Consider the following 22,555-nt stretch of genomic DNA (forward strand, 5'->3'; position numbering starts at 1 on the left):
GCCCCGCCTTCTGTCTCCGTCCTCAGTTCCCCGCCCCCTCCTGGTTTCGCGTCTCCAAGCCCGTCGCGCCCGCTATAATCACGTGATTGCCTCATCCGGGTCCTTTGCGTTCTCTCTCCCTCTCCCAACATGGCGGCCTCAGGTGAGTGAGCGGCCGAGCGTGGCCAAGGACCAGGCTCCAAAACCGCCTCCGGGCTTGATCCACTGCTTGCTGGAGTTGGGGGGCAGGAGGCACCGGCTCCTTTCGGGCCCGCGCGCTGTAGCAGGCTGGCGGCATAGCCGCCGTAGGTTACTGCCTCGGGATGTCTAGGGGGAGGGGAAGGCTTTCCCTACCCCCTCACCCTTTTCGCCCCTTTGCGCGAGGTTGGAGTAGGCAGTAATGGTGGGCTTTGGCTTCCATTGGAGGAGGAAGCGCAGAGAGATGTGTGGTCGGCGCGAGGCCCTCAGTCGTGGAGCGCTGCGCCCGCGCCAAGGCGCGGAGGAAGGAAGGAGGCGGTTGGCGCGCGGATCGGAGCACATGAGACTGGGTCTCCAAGGCGCGAGGCCGTTGCGGACCCTAGTGGGGGCGGGGGGGAGCAGTTAGAACGCCAGCGCGAGTCCGTGGAGGGGCGGAGGGAGGCCACGCTGCGCGTGCGCGGCATGGGAGCCGAGGCGAGGTGAAGAAGGCGCGCCTCGGAAGCGTGCGTTCGAGTCCAGATGGGAAGCTTTGCATCTAGGTTTGCTCGTTTATGACCTTGTACTTTGTGCTTCAGTCGGGTTTGGAGTGTGACCCGGCCTCTGTACTGCAAGAGAATGCACATTAGGTTTGCAGATGGTGCTGCTGTGCTTGAGGGTAGGGAACCCAGTGTGCGCCCACGTGTTAGGGAGGAGCTGTAGGGATGGACACCTAGCTCCTATGCGATTTTCTTCCCAGCTGTAACTCAACAGTTTTTACTGAATGCCGACTATATGTCAGACGAGTGGGGAACAAGGTCAGGTCGTTATGTTACACAACTTCCATTTTGGTTGACTTTTTTGGTAGTTTCAGTGTCAAGATTCAACTTTGTCATTTACCCGGATAATTGGGAAACTTCCAGAAGGTGCTATTAAAATAATAGCTAGAGGTTCTGTAGTTGTTTGTTTGTTTGCTTGTTTGTTTTTAGAATGGGTGATGTATATCACTGAATTGCAGGTGTTTTGGGGGGGGTTATGGTGTTTTGCATTTGCGATGGCCCTGTAGGAATGCCAGTGTGACTTTAAACACCTAGCTTTAGTTTTGAGTTTGGGGAATTGCTTATTTTCTCTAACATGATCCTCTAGTCTGTAAAAAGAATATTTTTTGGATTGCTGCTTCTATTTATTTTGAGATGGGGTCGTAGATTTAGCTTTGACTGTCCTGAAACTGTGTAAAACAAGCTGGTCTTGAACTCACAGAGATCCACTGCTTCCAGGGTGCTGGGATTAAAGGCAACACTCAAAACTCCAAGACCTTTTTTTTTTTTCTGGACTGGGGTTTCTCTATGTATCCTTGACTATCCTACCCACTCTCATAGACTAGGCTAGCCTCCAACTCGGATGCTCCTACCTCTGCCTTCCAAATGCTGGAATTAAACCTGTTCGACCCCATGCCCGGAAACACTCGGTTTCTTTATTAGAAAACCCATCTTTTCTATTTTTACAAGGGAACTATAGTTATGGTTGTCTTTGGGAGGGGGTCGCCAAATTTAGATGCATTTGGGCATAAAAATTTTATTTCCCCCACTTATATTGTGGAACAATGAATTTTTGGACGTGATAAGCAAGCACTACCCCTGCCCTCCTTTTTTTTTTGTTGTTGTTAAATTTTGGTTTTTGGAGATAAATGTTTAACTGTGTAGCCCTGGTTGTCGTACAGCAGGGTGAGCTTAAACTCAGATCTGCCTGAGTGCTGAGATTAAAGGCATGCGCCACCACCCATTTAGGCTGTAGCCCCAACCCTGAATATAACAGCTTTTGTTAGTACAGCACTTAATAGAAGAAGCCTGTGAGATGTAAAGAAAACTGGTAGTTTCTCACAGCTGAAGAAAAATTTGCTCCAAGAATTCTTTAAGGTCTCATTGCTTACAGGTAACAGGGCAAAATCCTGGAGACTCCAGGTTCTTGGGCCCATTAAGATGGGAAGTAGTAAATTGTCACGCTAAGTGCGAGTTGCTGTTGAGAAACATCTAAAACTTAGAAAACTGTTTTAGTTGGTGAAAAATCTCAGTGGCCTAGATTTGCGCTCTTGTCACTTTAGGGTCTTAACTGAGAGGCTGGATGGGTTTCCCTTTTATGAAGTCCTTAGTGGTGGGCGGCATCATAGCTGAACTGAGTTTAGTTCCCAGAATCCACATGGTGATGGTGAGAGCAAATCCTCCAAGTTGTCCTCTGACTTGTGTGCTATCAAACAACAATTAAAAATAAGAGAAAGAAAGAAAAAGACATTTACAGTGAGCTCTGTCTTTGGTTTTACTCTTGTGCAATTCACACTTTTAAAAAGTTTGCTTAGTAATGTCTCCGCCCCTTCTCCCTCATGTTACCCTCCCAGGAAAGCTCCCTCTTTAGATTCAGCTCAGGCGATAGCGCGATCTCTTCTCTCAGCACTAGTTTACCTCTTGGTTGGCCTTTGGAGTTGACCACATTTCTCTGGTTACACTGGCTTTGAGTAGCTAGTGTACCCAAAGTTGGAAATGGGTCTGGGTTCTCTGTGAAAATACCAGATACAACTTAGTCACTATTTAGTAAGACCAAAATTTTCTGAGGCAATACCAGTTCCCATGTGACCCCCCTCAGCATCTTAGTGTCTGAGCTGACAAATGAGGATCCAAGGTAGATAGATATGTCTTTAAAGAATACTTACATCTACAAGGTTTTAGCTGAACATGGTGGCTTACCTCTGTCATTCCAGCACTTAGGAAGTTGAGACTGGTGGATTGCCATGAGTTCCAGGCTAGAATGAGTGCAGTAATATCCTGCCTCAGACAAAAAGGCTTTTTTAAAAAAAGTTTTTGTTGTGGCTATTTGAGTTAATAAAGTGATCTACCTCTTTACCTAGTTTTTTCATTTATAAATGCAGTTTATTTGCAGACCATTTGGCAATAGGAATCAGAATGTTTTGATATTATGATTTGATAATTGGTTACACTAAAGTTGTAGCTAGTGTGTGTGAGGTATTTCTTTGGGTTTGTAGTGAGAGGATCCTGTTAATGGTTGCTTTTACAAAGTGCTGATCAAAGACTGTAGTTACATGTATACAAATTACCTTTTTGTGTATCCCATTCTGTACAAGGATACTTAGATTTAGATGACCAAGAAGACTAAAAACTGTATGGAGTCAAATTCTACAAAGTATTGTCAGTTGAAGGAAAAGTGTTTCGGTTGAAAAAAGTGTGTGTATATATATTATCTTGGGATGTAGATCACAGGGGAACTGTTTCTGTGTTTTAAGGCTTGCCTTTAAATCTAGCACTTGGCAGGCAGATTTTCATGAGTTTCAGGCCAGCCAAGGACTACGTAGTGAGTCTCTGTCTCCTACCTCACCCCAGGAACAAGAGGTGCAGAAGTAAGATTGCCATATACAAATAAGCTACTTGCTTACACTTGGGGGAGGGGACGGGGGGTTCAGCTATGAGATTCAACTGTTGATCATATTGCCTGAGCCTCCTAAGTTTTAATTTACTTTTTTTATGCACACAGCCAGGTGGAGTCTCTCTGTGGCCCAGGCTGGCCTTCAGCAGCCCTTCCCTGCTGCTCCTTTCCTGGGCCTTGTATTTATTGAGGTGAAAATGTCACTTGAGCGGTGTTTCTCAGACTACAGATGGAGCTCAGTGGTGTGTGCTTATCTAGGATGCATGAAGCCATGTGCTTGACTTCGTAGCACAATCCAGAAAACCAATAGAAAGTTCGAACTACTCAATAGCAAATGCCTGTTATCTCAGTGCTCCGGGGGTCAGAGGCAAGATTGCTGTGAAATCCAGGACAACCAGAGCTACACAATGAGATACTGCTTCAAAAGGTTAGGGAGGGTGCTCAGGGGAGAGAAAAGGTTGAGAAAGATCCTGATTTAAAAATTAAGCTGATTTCCCCCCCACCCCATTTCAAGATTGAGTGATTTTTTTTATTTTGGGTTGGTTTGGTGTTTGTTCATTTAAGACAGGAATTCTCTGTGTAAAACTTTGGCAGTCCTGAAACGCTCCAAGCTGACCTCGAACTTGAGATCTGATTGCCTCTGCCTCCCGAGTGCTGGGATTAAGTCAAGATTTATTTTGTGTTTATGGGTGTTTTTCTGTGTTGATCTGCCATGTACCTGCAGTTCCTAGAGAGGCCAGGAGGCATCAATTGCCTTGGAACTGAGTTAGAGGGTGTTAGCTTCTTTCTGGGTGCTGGGAATAAAACCAGGATTCTCTGGAAGGGCAGCCAAGCACTCTTAGCCTCTGAGCTATTTATTTAGCTCCTTAAGTTTATTCTTCTGTTGTATCTTTTTGTAACACTCTTATTGAACCTCAGCAGAGGAGTGCTTACCTAGTATGCTTAGAGCCCTAGATTCAATTCACAGTACTGCCCAATAAAGCAAGATGCAGCAAGGTGTGGTGCACACCTATTTTATACCTGGAAAGCCAGGAGAATCTTAATTCCAGGTTAGCGTGAACCACTAGCCCCCTCCCCCAATATACGGTCTCTAATAAGTCTTATATGCTTTAAAACTAATTTGGGAGATGATTTAAGTTTAACAGGTAGGTAAAAAGAGCTTCAGATGTATAATCTGGTTGGATCGGGCTTAGCTTTAGTAATTGAAATAAGTTCGCTTTGTGAGTTGATTGATTTGTTAACTAATTCATGCAAGATTTGGGAATTGGGAAAAAAGGAATAGAAGGGAGATGAAAGAATTGGACCAGTTAAATCATCGTGTCAAAGGCTTTAGTTTTTCAAGACAGGGCTTCTCTGTAACCTTGACTGACCTGGAGCTCACTCTATAGACTAGACTGGCCTCAAACTCACAGAAATAATACCTGCCTTTGTTTTTTGAAAGAGTCTCTCTCTCTGTAGTTCTGTCTGTCCTGGAGCTACATAGATAAAACCGGCCTCAAACTCAGATCTTCCTGCCTCTACCTCCTGAGTGCTGGAAATAAAGATGTGCGACCATACCCAGCCTTAAAAACTTTTTATGTTTGTGTGTCTGTGTCTAAATGTGGGTATATGCACGTGAGTAGAGGTAGCCAGGCATCAGACTTTCCCCCGGAGCTGGAGTTACATGCTGTTGTGAGCTGCCTGATCTGGGTGCTAGGGACTAAACTTGGGTCCCCTGCAAGAGCAGTCCACAATTTTAACCACTGACCCATCTCTCAAGCCCCTCACAAGTTGAAATATTTTAAGCACACAGGGCCCTCAATTTTTGGAGAAGCAAAGGGCATGGGAGGATTTTGACAACTTGTCAGGGGGATAAAATGGAGTGGGACACGCATTGTTATCCCAATTTATTTCCCTTTCAGGGGCCACTTTCTTAAAGACTGCTGCTTTATGACTGAGTTATTGATGCAGCTTCACTTAAGAGATCTTTTAAGAAAATTTTAGCCTGTCCTTTGAAGACCTTTACCACATCTAACAGTGATTTTCTCAACCAGATGGGGGGGGGGGCAGTAAGGATCATAAAGGAAGAAGTAAATGATTCAAAAATATTTTAGAAACAACTAGTTTAATATGTTTTATTAATACTCTAACTTATTTTGAAATATCAAGTAATATTAATGAAGAATGAGACTACTATTTGTCTAAACTTGAAATCAAGAGTTGAAAAACCCTATCCATAAAAAGTTGATTTAAGCCAGATCATTTCAGAGGATAGATTAATTCCAAATTATGCTGTATTTTGGTATAAGATAATGTATACAAGGGGCTGGAGAGATGGCTCAGAGGTTAAGAGCATTGCCTGCTCTTCCAAAGGTCCTGAGTTCAATTCCCAGCAACCATATGGTAGATCACAACCATCTGTAATGGGGTATGGTGCCCTCTTCTGGCCTGCAGGCATACACACATACAGAATATTATATACATAATAAATAAATTTTTTTTAAAAAAAGATAATGTATACAAAACTGGGAAAGGAGGGAGATAACTTAAATTCTTACTATTCTGTTGAACTTGATAGCCTTGACCACCACCACTGTTTTCTCTGAGTTGCTGAAATAGGATAATGAACAGATAGCTAATAATATTAGTAGCCAAATTAGGCTCTCTGTCAAGCATCATTCTAACTTCAGGTATCTTCCTTTTTTAATTAAAAAGTATAAAAACAAGACTAAAATAATGTAGCTAACAAGATGACAGTTTAAGAGTACTTAATACCTTGCAGGGAACCCAAGGCTCTACTAGCTTCGGGTATCCTTATGGAGCACATATAGTAAATACAAATTTATACAAAGTAAATATCTGTAATACATGAAGTAAATTAAAGTGTTTGTAGTGCGTTCAGGTGATCTTATTGTTAGGTCTGGCATGCACAAAGCCCCTGTGTTCGGTCCCCATATCAGCCTGGTGTTGTGTTGCATGCCTTTGATCACAACACTAAGGGAAGAGGAGGTTGGGGCAAGAAAACTAGAGGTTTAGGTTCATCCTTGGCTACCTGGTGCAGTTAGTGACCAACCAGGACTGCATGAATCTTCTTGTCTTATTGAAAGGGGTGGCAAACTTAAAGGTGTCTTCATGTAAATTGGAGGGAGCGGTGAGTGCTTTAGAACCTTCTGCTTAACTCTTTTTCAAACAGAAAAGTTCCCACTGTAGCTTGACAATCTGGCCTTAGAATTTGAGTTTTGGTACAGTCAATAGCTAATTCAGGAACAGAAGGAACTGAAAGAATCATGTGGTCTGGCTGATAAACTGTTAGTTTTAGGGTCACATTAGTACTTTAAACTATTGATTTATAGCCATCCTCTCTGTTTTTGTGGCATGTTCATTTGGTTTGAGCATTCAACCCATAATACTTGAGGTTGTTGTTAATTATGTCCATAATGCTGTCTGGCTTTCATAGCAAGCAGGGCACCCTTTTTTGGTGTTTTTTGTTTGTTTGTTTGTTTGTTTGGTTTTTCGAGACAGGGTTTCCCTGTAGTTTCTAGAGCCTGTCCTGGAACTAGCTCTTGTAGACCAGGCTGGCCTCGAACTCAGAGATCCGCCTACCTCTGCCTCCCGAGTGTTGGGATTAAAGGCGTGCGCCACCACCGCCCGGCTGGCACCTTAATTTTTTGACTGTTGAATTTGAGGAAGCAGCTTTCTATTAAGCATTGGTGTATCAAATTAAATTATTCCTCTTGAGTTGAAAATTGGAAGGTGGAAGAAGAATTCATGGTTGCTAAAAACCATGAAGCTACTAGGCATGGTGGCACATCCCTTTGTTCCCACACTTGGGAGAAGGTAGGGAGAGCTCTATATGGGAGCTCTAGAGGCTGCATAGTGAGAACCTGTCTCAATGTTGATGCAGCAAAGCTGCTTAACTTTTGGAGAGAGGGAACAGTCACTTTTTACCAAGGCCCTCAAACTTGTAATCATCCTGCATCAGCCTCCATGCTGAGATTACAGGCCAGTGCCAACCCAGCCATGTGGTGTTTTGTCGTTGGTTTGGTTTGGCTTGGTGATTCCCCGCCTTAATGGCATGGTGGTGACTTTGCCAGTTTCTTGGTCCTTTTCTGAGTTAACTGTTGTCACGGTTTAAGTTTTTGTTTTGGGGTGTTTGTTTTGTTTTGTTTTGGATTTCCAGGACAGGGTCTCTGTTTGGCTTTGGAGCCTGTTCTGGAACTTGCTCTTGTAGACCAGGCTGCCTTCGAACTCATGGAGATTCGCCTGCCTCTGCCTCCTAAGTGCCCAGCTGCTTCTTAGTTCTTAAGGGTACAGAGAGTTGGGGTATTGTAAGTCTCTTAACTAATCAAATGCTTTCAAATACCACTGAGGAAGCAGGAAATTTATCATGGCTATACTAAGCTGCCATAGAAGATGGGATCCCCTATTTGGTGGTGTGGAAAGAGCCCTGCGTGTGCTAGGAAAACACCTGAGATTTACTGCCCTTCTCTCTAGATAGATTTTATGTGTCTTCCTTTATAGTTATTTAGCAGGTAAATAATACACACAAAGTGCCATATGTAGTATGTTATATATGGGGTGGGAGCTTTGCCTTTTATCTATTTAAGGAGCCATGCATGTACTAGCATGGCTTTTCAATGTTTAGGTTTGTTTTGTCTATATAACTATTTTGCTTGCATGTTTGTGTTTCTGAGGAATGCAGAAGGTGCCAGACTCCCTGGAGTTATGGGTGGTTATGGTACCTATATGGGTGCAAGGAACTAAATTGAGGTCTTCTGGAAGGGCAGCAAATACTTTTAATGACTGAACCATCTCTCCAGTCTGTTTTGTTTTTTTAGAAAGTACTTTATTGCAGGCATGGTGAGGCAGGAGCAGGTGGTGGATCTCTGAACTCATGGTCTGCATAGCAAGTTTGTTTAAGTAGTTTCTAAACAAAAATTACTAAACCCCCCCCTTTTTTTGCGGGATGGGTAGTTTTGTTTGGTTTTTTAAGCAAAGTTTCTCTGTCAATCTGGCCTCAAACTCAGATCCTTTTGTTGGTTCCACCACCACTGCCCAGCTAAAACTTTCAAATGGGGCTCAATAGTAAGTAAGCCTTTACCTTTCTTGTATGTTAGGCCCTGGGCAAGAGAATGATACAGTAGAAGACAACCTTATTTCCTGGGGGTTGTTATTTTCTATACTTTTTCTCTTTCTGTACCTAAATATATGTATATACATAAGCATTTTCTCTCTGTGTTATATCAGTTTTGTGGGACAGAGTCATATATTTCAGGCTAGCTTCAGACTCACCATGTATCTGAAGATAGCTTTTAACTTCTGATCTTCCTGCCTCTACCTGCTCAGTCTAGCATTTCAAGTGTATCCTGCCACATCCGGTTTATATAGTGCTAAGGACTGAAGCCAGGACTTCATGTTCCATTTACCTTTCCCTTCACCTTTGCTGTCTTGCACACTGTCCTCCTCTTCAGCCTCCCACAGAGCTATTACACTTAACTTCCTTGACTATTACTGTTTTAGTTATGGTTTATTATAGGATAGCTGTGAAGAGACAGCATGACCTTGGCAAGCTCTTGTAAAGCATTTAATTGAGGGTGGCTTGCTTACTGAAAAGTTTCAGAGGCTCAGTTAGGATCATGGCAGGCAGATGTGCTAGAACTGAGACTGCTCCATCTTGGTGGCATGTCTACCAATCACACTTGAGTGAAGCTTGAGAAAGGAGCCTGCCCTCCACAGTGACACACTTCTTCCAACAAGGCCATACTTCCTAATAGTGCTACTCCCTTTAGGGTTCATTTCTTTCAAACCATCACTATTATGTTGTACTTGGTCTACATTAATATCTGCATAATATTCTTTGATGTGAATATTATAATTCAGTCTTCTAACCGTCTTTGTTGATTTCTTTAGGAAGTCTTTAATGGTTCAGGATAAAAGTCTAAATACTGTGGTGGTACACTTGGGAAGCAGAGGCTAAGTTGGAGCAAGTTCCAGGACAGCCACACAGAAAAATTCTGTCTTTGGCGGGGGGGGGGGGAGATCTAAATACTTGAACGTCATTGACTATATATAATCTGTCTTTCTTTCTTTTCAGCAAAAAAGAAGAATAAGAAGGGGAAGACCATCTCCCTAACAGACTTTCTAGCTGAGGATGGGGGTACTGGTGGAGGAAGCACCTTTGTCCCCAAACCAGTCAGCTGGGCTGATGAAACAGACGACCTGGAAGGAGATGGTAATGTCCTTTGTCAGTTGTCCTTAGAACTATCGTGCTTAAATTTCAGTTTCACAATCATATTTCATAATTTGCCGCACTTACGATTAGAAAGGTTCTTTCTTTGTAGAGCCTGAAATTGTTTGTTTGGGGGTATTGTGTTTACTCTCTGGTGGCTCTCAAACTGAAGTGAACTTCCAGAACAGCTACTGGCTGCTGCATTAAAACTCTGTAGCTGCCTGGGTGGTTGTAGTGTATGTCTTTAATCCCAGCACTTAGGAGACAGAGAGGACAGCCAGGGCTACACAGAGAAAACCTGTAGCCCAAAAAAAAAAAAAGTAGCTAGGTGTGGTGGTGCACACCTTTAGTCCCAGGTCTTGTCTGTTGCTGGCTACTCTTTGACTAATGTGCAAGCTGTTCTGTGTTTCTGCACAGGCTTAGTTATTTCTTCCCCTCAGTCTGTTTCCACCTCAATTTGGTGCCAGTAACTCCTAAGTACACATAATTTAACAGATTACATCACAGCGTAATTTAAGTGGAGAAAATCTTAAATCTAAAGGGAACCTGAAGCTAGTTCGGTGTTTGGTGTTTTGATTGATTGGTGTGGGGAGTTCTTGTCATCTCACTATTCAGCCTTGACTGACCTGAAATCCATAGAGATCCATCTGCCTCTGGGGTGTTGGGATTAAAGGCTTGCACTGCCATGCATGGCTTTGTTTTGTTGGGGTATGTGTATTTCTGTTACATATGTTTAGGTCTCTATGTAGCCCTGTCTGACCTGGAACTTGCTATATTGACGAGACTGACCTCAAGCTTTCAGAGATCTGCTTACATCTTTACGACTCTCTTCCCCCCGGTACTGAAAAGTTTTTTTTATTTATTTTTATTTTATTGGTATGTATGTCTATGTGAGGATGTTGGATCCTGGAGTTACAAACAGTTATGAGCTGCCATGTGGGTGCTGGGAATTGAACCCAGGTCCCCTGGAAGAGCAGTCAGTGCTCTTAACCAGTGAGCCATCTCTCCAGCCCCTTCTCCCCGTACTAGAATTATGGGTATGCACCACCACCTCAGGGCGTTTTTATAATAGGACATCATCAGTTTAACTTCATTTCTTTGTTTCTTCCTTTTCTCTTAAAACTATTACAAACTGATTAGTTTGTGTGACCCATGTTTATAATAAATATAGGAAATTTCATACAGTTTATACCTTCTCTAAATGTTGAAACTAAATACAAATTCAGGGACCAGGACTAGGATAGTTGGTTTTGTTTGTTTGGGTTTGAGAGGATGATAAACTCTAAAGAAAGCCTGGTGAGGTGGTACACACCTGTAATCCCTACAGGGGGACCTCAAGCCTAGGCTACACAACACTGTGTCTCCAAAAAACAAAGGTGGAGGGGGGCAGAAAATACAAGGTCCAGCCCAGTAGTAGGAGTGGAAGAACTATCAGCCAGTCATGTTGGTGTACATAAAAACAGACATAAAGGGCCAGGCGGTGGTGGCTGCGCATGCCTTTAATACCAGCACTCAGGAGGCAAAGGCAGGCAGATCTCTGTGAATTCGAGGCCAGTCTGGTCTACAAGAGCTAGTTCCAGGACAGGCTCCAAAGCTACAGAGAAACCCTGTCTCAAAACCCAAAAAAAGTGCTCATTACTTTGACTGTGTACTTGTTGGATCCCCCAGAACTGGGCTTACAGATGGTTGTAGACCACCATATGTGGGTGTTGGGAATTAAACCTGGGTCGTGCAAGAACAAGTGCTCTTAACTGCTGAGCTATCTCTCCAGCCCCACTCTGTTCACTCTTGATATAACACCTTAGAAGCATTTTCTTTGACTTTTTTATGTTACTGAAGCATACCTATTTTTATCTTTTGCATCAATGGCTTGGGCTGGTGTTAGGATGAATTTTAGGTTCTGTGACACTAGTTGTTAAAGGAGTACTCTTAATTTTTGTTTTAATCTTGTATGGGTGGTGTTTGTTGAGACATGATCTCTTCATATAGCCGACTGGAATGCCAGGCTGGTCGGAGCTAGTCTCTGCCCCTCTGCCTGCTGAGGTCAGGGTTGTTGGAGACAGTCTCATTCAGGAACCCAGGCTGGCCTTGAACTCTTGTCAGTCCTACTGTCCCAGCTCCCAAGTGCTCTCCAATGCCCAGCTTCTTAATTCCTTTTGTCTGTTCTTCTATCCTAGTGTCAACAACCTGGCATAGTAACGATGACGATGTGTATAGGGCACCTCCAATTGACCGTTCCATCCTTCCCACTGCTCCACGGGCTGCTCGGGAACCCAATATCGACCGGAGCCGTCTTCCCAAATCACCACCCTACACTGCTTTCCTAGGGAACCTGCCCTATGATGTGACAGAAGACTCCATTAAGGAGTTCTTTAGAGGACTAAATGTGAGTGTCTTAACAATGTTAGACTCCGTGATGGCGAGGACAGTAAGCTAATGTAAACCAACAGTGGAAGGCAGCAGAGTCCAAGATGTAAAGAATGCATTAATTGTTTTAAGGATTAAGTTAATGTGATTTGAAAGATATAATAGGCTATAGAGTGGTTTGTCTTCTATCCTTTTATGCCAGTTTTCCCCGCAACTTTCAGGTTCTTTTTGTTTGTCCCTCAAAGAAATTAGTTACAGATGAACTGATCATTGTGGTTGGCTGTTGTTTTCCCCTTATTTGTTCCTTTATCCTCTCAGATCAGCGCTGTACGCTTACCACGTGAACCCAGCAATCCAGACAGGTTAAAAGGCTTTGGCTATGCAGAATTTGAGGACCTGGATTCTTTGCTCAGTGCTCTGAGTCTCAATGAAGAGGTAAACAAACAGTCAGGGCAGGGGTGCAGGGTGTGTTCTTTGCTTATCAACCAAATTAAGTGACTTCATGTTAATTGAACAATAGTAATTTCCATTAATTAGGGAGAACACTTTGGTGGAATTTTAGGGAAGAAAACATTATGTACCAGATTCCTTTGTTTTGTTTTTGTTTTGAGACAGGGTTTCTCTGTAGCTTTGGGAACTGTTCTGGAACTAGCTCTTGTAGACCAGTCTGGCCTCAAACTCAGAGATCCACCTGCCTCTACCTTCCGAGTACTGGGATTAAGTGTGTCACCACCACCTTCCAATTGGTTGCATTTTATAGTTTCTTTCTCTCACCACTCCCGTCCGCCCGTGCCACCACCCCCCCCCCCCAAGAAAAAAACTGGGTGTCTCTTTCTATACACTATAGGCTGGGACCTAGAGTGACTCCTGCCCTCCTGCCTCTGCCTCCTGCAGGCTGTGATTATAAGCAGTTAGCTGATAGCTGCTTTCAGTGCCCAACAAGCTGCTAAAGTGAACTCCATTGTATGAGATCAGGCTTGAGGAGCAGAGAGATGGGCTTTGTAGTCATTTAAAGCCAACTCTGTTAGTTCTTTTTAATTTATTTCAGTTTTCAAATTTTTATAAGGATTTTTTTAAAAGTCAACAAGGTCATTGAACAGGGTCCTATGCTCTCAGTCTCTAGGTAACCGGAGAATTCGAGTGGACGTTGCTGATCAAGCGCAGGATAAAGGTAAGGAAACTGGTAGAATATTCTGAGTTTACAAAGTAGCCCAGGGAAGTAGTAACGGTTCTTACCCAGCTCCATGGGGACTTTAGGCAGTGTTAAAGGAGATTTGCTACGATGAAGGAACTATTATTACTGATAATCTAATTCATCTGTCTCTACTTCAAAGAATTCCCAACTCAAACTGTTACTAGGTTTAGATTTCAAAGCTCTGAGAGTGGAGAGATGGCTTAGTGGTTAAGAGCTCTGGTTGTTCTTCCAGATGACCAGGTTTGATTTCCAGCACCCCCATGGCAGCTCACACCTGCCTGTAAGTCCAGTTCCAGGGCTTCTCCCCCTTACACAGACATACACGCAGGCAAAATACCAATGAATGTAAAAAAATATAAATTATATATTTTTAAAAGATCTCAAAGCACTAACTAGCCTAATTGGGCCTTAAATAATTAGATTTGCTATATAACAGCTTAAGCTATATGTAAAATAGATAAATATTACATTATTGAAAACATTTACTTTTTGGGGGATTTTTTGGGTTTTTTTGTTTTGTTTGTTTTTTGGTTTTGTTTTTCGAGACAGGGTTTCGCTGTGGCTTTGGAGCCTGTCCTGGAACTATCTCTTGTAGACCAGGCTGGCCTCGAACTCACAGAGATCTGCCTGCCTCTGCCTCCCGAGTGCTGGGATTAAAGGTGTGTGCCACCACCGCCCGGCTATTGAAAACATTTGAAGAAGAATCAATCAGTTACTTAGGGCAACTGCAAGACTTGGGCCAATGCAATAGAGAGTAGAAGTCGGTGAGATGTGGTGTGAGGCTATGCGAGAAGTTAGCTAACTTGTTTTTCTCTGCAGACCGGGATGATCGTTCTTTTGGTCGAGACAGAAATCGGGATTCTGACAAAACAGACACAGACTGGAGGGCCCGTCCTGCTGCAGACAACTTTGATGACTACCCACCTAGAAGAGGTGATGACAGCTTTGGAGACAGTAAGTTCAGTTTGCAGATTCATTCCTTTCGTGTTCTTGGTTCTATTGGTAATAGAACATGAACAGTTACAAGTTGGGGTATGACTTAGAGACAGTTTCTTTAGTTTCTGGTTATTTGTAAGGGTTTTTTTGTTTTGTTTGGTTTGGTTTTTGATAATATAGAGTGTTGACAAATTTGAAAAATGAATCTGTTAAGCTCCTATTAAATAAACCTTAGCAGAAATTTAAGATTTGGACATGACTGTTTGTAAAGAAGCATAACTGTGGCAAGAGCAGCAACTTGGTGGTTCAGTGCCAAAGAAATCACCACACAGAGAGCCCAAACTGGATGCTTAGTGTCCCTGTTAAAGTCGGAGGTGACAATAGGCAGAAGCTGCTTTCTAGCCTCTTAATAGGTGTTACAGGTTAGCGAGGGACCCTATCTCCAAAACCAAAACGAGCGGTGTCTGAGGCACAAGCCCAAGGTTGACCACTGACTTACATACTCATAAACATGAAATCTACAAAATAAGCTAGATGCTTATTTAAACTTCATCGGCAAATTTCTCTGTGAAAAACAGCAAAGATTGCTTAGTAACCAATCATTAATTTTTGTATGCAGTGTTCTGTCTGCATGTATTCCTGCAGCCAGAAGAGGGCACCAGATCTCATTACATGCTGTTACTGGGAATTGGACCTTTTGGAAGAGTGGGCAGTGCTCTTAACCCCTGAGCCTGCTCTCCAGCCCTCATGGTTAATTTCTAAGGATGACTTTCAGAGAACTTTATGGTGACTGTAGTTTGTGTTGAAGGCAGTGTACAAAGACTCTTGTCTTCACCAGACATTAACAGTGGAGAAGAGATTTGGTAGTGTGGTGTGAGAGGGCAGATGAACTAGGACCCCATATTTGCAGCCTAAGTCCAGTGGGGGAACTGCTTTATGGGTAAAGTGATTCACCTTTCTTAAAATATATGAAAAAGGGTCAGTACTTCATAAAGATTTGAAAATGGACTTCATCATAGTATATCATAACATGAATATAATAACAAGAATAAAATTTAGAACTCAGGGAAAAAACATTTGAAAGTAGCCCTATATTGTGTTGAGTTTTGTTTTTGAAGCTGACCTGGGACTACATGCCCTCCTGTGTGCTTAGACTATGGCAGCTTAAGATTTTATTGGGGGCTGGAGAGATGGCTCAGAGGTTAAGAGCTGGCTGAGTTCAATTCCCGGCAATCACATGGTGGCTCACAACCATCTGTAATGAGATCTGCTGCCCTCTTCTGGCATAAAGGTGTACATGCAAATAGAACACTCATAATACATAAATAAATAAATCTTTTTTAAAAGGTTTTTGTCAGATATGGTGGCATACACCTTTAATCCCAGCACTTGAGAGACAAAGGCAGGTGGATCTCTGAGTTCAAGGGTAGTCTGGTCTACACTCTACACAGGAAAAAAAACTGTCTTAAAAAATATTTTTTTATTGAGGGAGCTATGCACACTTTTCGATGGGGTTAGCACTGATTCCAGTGTTTGCAGCATTAGTGGAGCACTGGACACTGTCGAGCTGGAGCTAGAAAGCAGTTGTCGCCTACCTGGTGTGAGTCGTGGGGGCCAAACTTGGGTTCTCTGGAAGAGCAGTGAGGACTTGGACAGCAGAGTCATCTCCAGCCACCAGAGCACGTTTGGTTTGTTTGCTGGATTTGTTTGGTTTTCCCTCGGGTCATCTAAATCACCCCACCCATCCATGAAAAAAAAGCGTTTTAACTGAGCAAAATTTCATCAGGGAATCATTACCTAGAGCTGTCATTTTGTGGGTGTGGTTTTTGTTTTGTTTGTGGGGGGTTATTTTTGACAGATAACTTTGAACTCAGTCCTCCTGATTAGACCTCAAGCGGCTTTCCTGGGGCAAACATTCTTCCATGAGCTCCCTTATTAGCACCCAAAGGGTGTTTTTTGGTTTGTTTTAGTAATAGTTAACTACTAAGGAATTTTTAATTCAGTACAAATGGTTCTGATTTGGAGGTGTGATTGAACTCTATAAAAAGTGAGTCATAGTGAATAGAACTAGTTAAACCAAGTTGATCAAATGAGTTCCACATTCCATAAACTGGGGGAGTGGTGTTACCTATATTCTTTTCTTTCTAGAGTATCGAGATCGTTATGATTCAGACCGGTATCGGGATGGATACCGGGATGGGTATAGGGACGGCCCACGTCGAGATATGGATCGCTATGGGGGCCGGGATCGCTATGACGACCGAGGCAGCAGAGACTATGACCGAGGCTATGACTCCAGGATAGGCAGTGGCAGAAGAGCATTTGGCAGTGGGTACCGCAGGGATGATGACTACAGAGGAGGTGGAGATCGCTATGAAGACCGATACGACAGAAGGGATGATCGGTCATGGAGCTCCAGGGATGATTACTCTCGGGACGATTATAGGCGTGATGACAGAGGTACTCACTTTCTTACCCTTTCATTGTGAAGCAGAGAGCTGGGAAATTGCAGCTGTAAAATATGTTTGCCTTTGTCTGAGCTTTGAAACACAGTTTGATGTAAAGGGGGTAGCGGAGCACAGTAGACAGATAGTGAAGATGAACAGAATTTTTTCATCTTCAATGCCTTCACATAGATTCAGCTGGATGGTGGTGCCACACCCAGCACTGGGGAGGCAGAGGCAGGTGGATCTCCGTGAGTTCAAGGCCAGCCAGGGCTACACAGAGAAACCCATCTTCTTTAAAAAAAGGAAAAATCTTTATAGAAAATGTAGAAAAGGAAACATTCTATCTTTCAAGTGAAGAAAATGAAAGTCCCAGTCAGTGATAATGTTGGAAACAAATATCACTGATTTTTATCAATGGTGAGATTTTTGTATGCTTATTCTAAAAATTATGCCCCTGATTGCTGAAACAAAGCACTGTCACAAATGTTATTAATAAATAACAACCACTTATGTTCTTAAGTGTGGTGATGCCGTCTGAAGGCTGTTTTTTCTGGCCTGAAAGTAAATTGTTCTATAATTTTTTAACATCTTGTAATGGTTCTGAATGTTTTGGTCTTTAAGGCATATTTGAGAAAGAAAAGTAAATCTAATTTGTAAGTGAATAAAGTGTGTAGTCTGACTCCTGATATTTTCTTTAACTTGGTCTCTTCATTGCCTTGTTACCTCCATATCTGTCCTCTTGGATACGTGCGTGCTCAGTCATCTCTTAACTATTACTGAACAAAGTAGTATGGTATCTTTTAAAAATGGATACTACTGGTATTGCATACATTCAGTCCCAGCACTGTATGCATTTCAAGCCAGCAATGGCTGGCTCTTAGCTTTCTATGTTTATGTCATACACGCACACACACATACTCACTTGTGTGTGCTTGCATGCATGGAGGTTGAAGACAGCTTGTGGGAGTCCAGTCTCTACCATGAGTTTCCAGGAAATCAAACTCAGCTTGTCAAGCTTAGCAGTAAGCATCTTTAACTACTCAGCTTCCTCAGCAACCTGCCATATCTTTACTAAGAACTTATTTTTGTGAAACCATGCAGCTTTTCAAATTGGTTGTCCTACCAATTTGGATTTATTTATGCAGACAGCCGATTATCCATGTAGCTTTTTTTTTTTAAAAAATTATTTATTTATTATGCATACAGTATTCTGTCTGTGTGTATGTCTGCAGGCCAGAAGAGGGCACCAGACCTCATTTACAGATGGTTGAGAGCCACCATGTGGTTGCTGGGAATGGAACTCAGGACCTTTGGAAGAGCAGGCAATGCTCTTAACCGCTGAGCCATCTCTCCAGCCCTCTGTGTAGCTTTTTTGCATGATATCTAAACATATGTGTTCAGTGAGCTGTTTGAGTTTGTGACTATATGGAAATTTTAAAAGGAAGTGCTATAATGAGAGGAGCAGTAGAGGTTGGTAAATCATATTTGTCCCATGTCTATTCTGCCAAATATTGGCTGTATATTTTCTAGGCCTGTTTTATCTTGAATGTAAAGATAATTGTTCTTGACAAGTTTGGGACAGTGTTGCTATAAAAGCAAGAGGAACTGAGTTCTATCCCAACACCACATAGGAAGCAGGGCAAGGGCTAGAAGAGCTGGCTGAGCAGTTAAGAACATTCAGTGTAAAGTTCTCAGCACCCACAACCACCAAACTCCAGTTCTGGGGGATCTGTTGCATTTTTGTGACCTCTGAAGGCACTAGGAACAAATGTGCTACACATACATGCAGGCAAAACACTACACATAGATTACATTTTAAAAAGAAAAGCCAGGCAAATTCCTTAGAGCTCATTGGATGGCCATTCTACCCTAATCAGCGAGCTCTGGGTCAGAGACCATGTTCAGAAAAGAAAGTGGACAATACTTAAGAAATGAGTGTCCTAAGGTTGACCTCTGGCTTCTCTGCACACGGGAAAGGAACATGAACAAACGCACACACAAAAGCTAAGTATACACTGTTTCTACACATGTAATGAGGTTTAATGTAATGATAAAGACCAAATGTAGGCTTTGTTGTGAGAAGGTGGGCGTGTAGTGTTTGTTAACCCGGTGGTTGCACTCATAGGCTCCCTCTAGCCACTATACCTTTCTTAGTTTTCTGAACTGAGGATGTAACCAGTTTTAGGTTTATCCTGAAAGGTGTTTTTTGATAAAATGGAAAGATTAAGAAATTGGACTATTTAGAATTTCTTTTTTTGTTTTGTTTGTTTTTTCGAGACAGGGTTTCCCTGTAGTTTCTAGAGCCTGTCCTGGAACTAGCTCTTGTAGACCAGGCTGGCCTCGAACTCAGAGATCCGCCTGCCTCTGCCTCCCGAGTGTTGGGATTAAAGGCGTGTGCCACCACCGCCCAGCTAGAATTTCATACAAAATTGTAAAAACTAAATAGTCTCCTTGGCTTAGAAATAGCTTATCTGTAAAATGCCTGAGTTAGATCTCCAGCACATGCCATTTCGAAATGGTGAACAGTGTATGTTCACCTGCATCTATGATGGGGTGGTACAGGTAGATCCTGGGGCTCTCTGGCCTTCACATTGATGTTCTCACTCACACACGCATGTGCATGAGCATGAGATTTCCCTCTGAAATCTTCCCTGTCATACTTCTACAAGTAGGTTTTTAACCCGTTGAAGATGCTCATCTTCCAGACAAGATCCTTGAAAAGATCATTAGGGCTGTGTTGTCTGGTGTCTGACTTTGAGCATTCACCTTCTGATTATTTGGAAACTGTTACTTAGAGTTTCATTTAACTTAGGTCCCCCCCAAAGACCCAAACTGAATCTAAAGCCTCGGAGTACTCCTAAGGAAGATGATTCCTCTGCTAGCACCTCCCAGTCCAGCCGAGCGGCTTCTATATTTGGAGGGGCAAAACCTGTTGACACAGCTGCTAGAGAAAGGGAAGTAGAAGAGCGGCTGCAGAAGGAGCAGGAGAAGTTGCAGCGGCAGCTGGATGAGCCAAAACTAGATCGCCGGCCGCGGGAGAGGTAAGGTTGTCTCCGATTTGGGAGCTTCCTCCCTGCTGATGAGTGGGAGCATTGGAGGGATGGGAGGAATGGCTAGTGTCACTGAGAAGAGTTTACTGGGCAAGGTGAAGCAGTCTGCAGACTGAGACTGCGGTGCACACTAAAGACTTGCTCTGCCTTGACGTTTTCAGAAAGACCTGTGCCACGTGCCATAAACAGAAATTGGTGCCACTTTGGTGCAGAAGTAAATAAATCATGCCTGTTTTTTGTAAAAACATTTATCCAAATAGTTACTCGGTTTTTTTTTTAATTATTTGTGGGGGTGCAAATAGAGAGATCAGGGGGCACTTACTTGGATCCTGGGACACAAAATCAGATCCTCAAACTTGGCAGGCTTGCCCTGACCCACCAAGTCCTCATCAGCCCTTCATAATTCTTTACAAAGATTACCAGCTAAGTGGTGGTGTGCTCCTTTGAAAGACAGGCAAGCTGATTCTCTCAAGACCAACCTGGTCTATGTGATTTAAAAAAAAAAAAAAAAGACAAAAATTTCTTTTAGGAAAGGTGTCAACGTCAAAACCCCCACTAGAATGTAATAAGTAGAAACCAGAAAATGGAAGATCATGTTAACTCAAGCCTATAATTTTAGCACTCAAGACTCAAGCTAGGGCAAGTGAATTGCCATGAGCTTCCTTGTCTACAAAAAACAGCAACACAAAGCCATTGGGTTTTTTTTTGTTTCAGATTTGGTTGGGTTAGGTTGTTTATTTTGATGTTTTTATTTGGTTTTGGTTTCTTTTTGGGTGGTTGTTTCTCCCTGTATCAGCCCTGACTGTCCTGGAACTCACCCGAGATCCGCCTGCCTCTCCCTCCCAAGTGCTGGGATTAAAGATGTACACCACCCAGTTACACACTTGGTTTTTGGAACAGTCTCACAGGCGACTCCAGAGATCATTTTTGAGTCCAGACAGGTCATGGGCTTCTGCCCCTGCTGCTCAGGTGTTGGCAGTTGCCAGCATGATCCTCCTCAGCCAGCTACATTTATTTGTTACTTTGCCTTTCTTTTTTTGTGCTTATTGTGTTACCTGTTTGTTTCAGCATAATAAGAATTGTTCAAAAATGTTTCGTGTGTGTGTGTGTGTTTCTTTGTTTGAGACAAGGTCTGTGTACCTCTACTATCTTAGAACTTGCTTTGTAGACCAGGCTGGCCTCACAGAGATCTGCCTGTCTCTGTATCCCCAGTGCTGAATTAAAGGTGCACACCAATACCACCCAGCTTATAGCTGTTAATTTCTATTAACAGTTTGTGTTGGGTTCATGTGGCCTTAAGTGAACCGAACACCATTTAATCTCTTGTGTGCAGACACCCAAGTTGGCGAAGTGAAGAAACTCAGGAAAGGGAACGGTCAAGGACAGGAAGTGAGTCATCGCAGACTGGGGCCTCAGCCACATCTGGCAGAAGTAAGTCAGGCCAGGGTGGGTATCAGTATTGCTGTTTCCATAACCAGAGTATGGAGGGACTTTGCAGTGTTTGTAGGTTAGGTCTTCTCTCTTTGTAGCCTTGGATATCCTGAAACTTGTTGGGTAGACCAGACTGGCCTTGAACCCTATGGTGGTCAGCAAGGGCTGATCTGATGGGTTTTCACATCTCACCTCAAAAAGCCTGAGGGAACAGGCACCAAATAGACTTAAATAATCTGTTACCTGTCACTAAGTAGAATACTTGACTGTTATATTTGTCTGGTTCTTAAAGTTTATTTTGTTGGGGGGTAGAGATTCATGTCATGCCTTGAGGCCAGAGGAAAACCTACAGAAGGCTGATTCTCTACCATGAGTGTTCTTCAAAGCCACGGTAGCACTGGCTTCATAAGCTCTTTTTAGGGTGACATTGAATGTTGTAGGCAACCTCACAGCAGTGACGGAGGGTGAAGCATTGATTCTTCCCAGACTAGTCGATCGCGCAGCTCCCTTCACTGCTGTGACCCGCTCTTGCCTGAGCTCTCCTGTGCCCAAGTTTACTTGAACTTGAGTATTTTAAAAGAGCTCAAGCCAAAGTGGTTTGTGCATTGAGCCAAGTGTTGTAACAGTTTTCTGGAAATGTTTCATGTTTGGAGTAGCCCAGTAACATAATGTAGTGACCCTCGTGGCTAGGTTAAGTGTGGTGTTGGTTTGTGTAGCCACTTTGGTAGCATTTGTACTTCAAATGTAGGAGGCCCTGGCAAATTTGCCTCCACGGTTCCAGAAAACTTTTTATGCAAATACAAGTGTATCTAGTTTTTACCCTGTGTAAAGGCAATTATCTCCTTTACACAGATTTTTCCCTTTTCTGTATCCATAAAGCATTTTTCTCCAGATGACTTGGAAACCTGGTTTTTGTGTAATTAAAACTATTAGCCAAATCAGTCTCTGCTGATGGGAAGGAATTACTGGGTGACCATTTCATGCTGTTGCAGTCTGTGAGTGCTATACAGTGTGTAGACAGTGAGTCTCTCCCCTCCTCCCCCCAGACACACGAAGGAGAGAGAGTGAGAAGTCTCTAGAAAATGAAACCCTCAATAAAGAAGAAGACTGTCACTCTCCAACCTCCAAACCTCCTAAACCTGATCAGCCTCTAAAGGTAATGCCAGCCCCTCCACCAAAGGAGAATGCGTGGGTGAAGCGAAGCTCTAACCCTCCTGCTCGATCTCAGAGCTCAGACACAGAGCAGCAGTCCCCTACAAGGTGAGTAGGCCTGCGACAGCAGTTGTTTAGCTGGAGGTGCCCTCAGGGGGGCTGGCCTTTGTAGTTTTACAGATGA

The 22,555-nt window shown here is 43.1% G+C and overlaps 1 protein-coding gene across 3 annotated transcripts in view; it reads left to right on the forward strand.

Moving 5' to 3' along the window:
* The window catches only part of Eif4b (eukaryotic translation initiation factor 4B), a 26,358-nt gene continuing 3,803 nt past the window's right edge, over positions 1–22,555 (forward strand). For 2 of the 3 annotated variants that reach the window (XM_038341965.1, XM_038341966.1), the window contains exons 1-10: positions 1–142; positions 9,659–9,796; positions 11,971–12,179; positions 12,479–12,595; positions 13,277–13,331; positions 14,175–14,309; positions 16,440–16,751; positions 19,551–19,779; positions 21,122–21,234; positions 22,266–22,479. In XM_038341965.1, the coding sequence (XP_038197893.1) occupies positions 130–142; positions 9,659–9,796; positions 11,971–12,179; positions 12,479–12,595; positions 13,277–13,331; positions 14,175–14,309; positions 16,440–16,751; positions 19,551–19,779; positions 21,122–21,234; positions 22,266–22,479 (1,535 nt within the window). In that variant the 5' untranslated portion in view covers positions 1–129. The remainder of the gene's footprint in view (positions 143–9,658; positions 9,797–11,970; positions 12,180–12,478; positions 12,596–13,276; positions 13,332–14,174; positions 14,310–16,439; positions 16,752–19,550; positions 19,780–21,121; positions 21,235–22,265; positions 22,480–22,555) is intronic. The other variant, XM_038341967.1, reaches the window with a different exon arrangement.

Source organism: Arvicola amphibius, chromosome 9 (assembly GCF_903992535.2).
Source record: "Arvicola amphibius chromosome 9, mArvAmp1.2, whole genome shotgun sequence".
Taxonomy (NCBI): Eukaryota; Metazoa; Chordata; class Mammalia; order Rodentia; family Cricetidae; genus Arvicola; species Arvicola amphibius.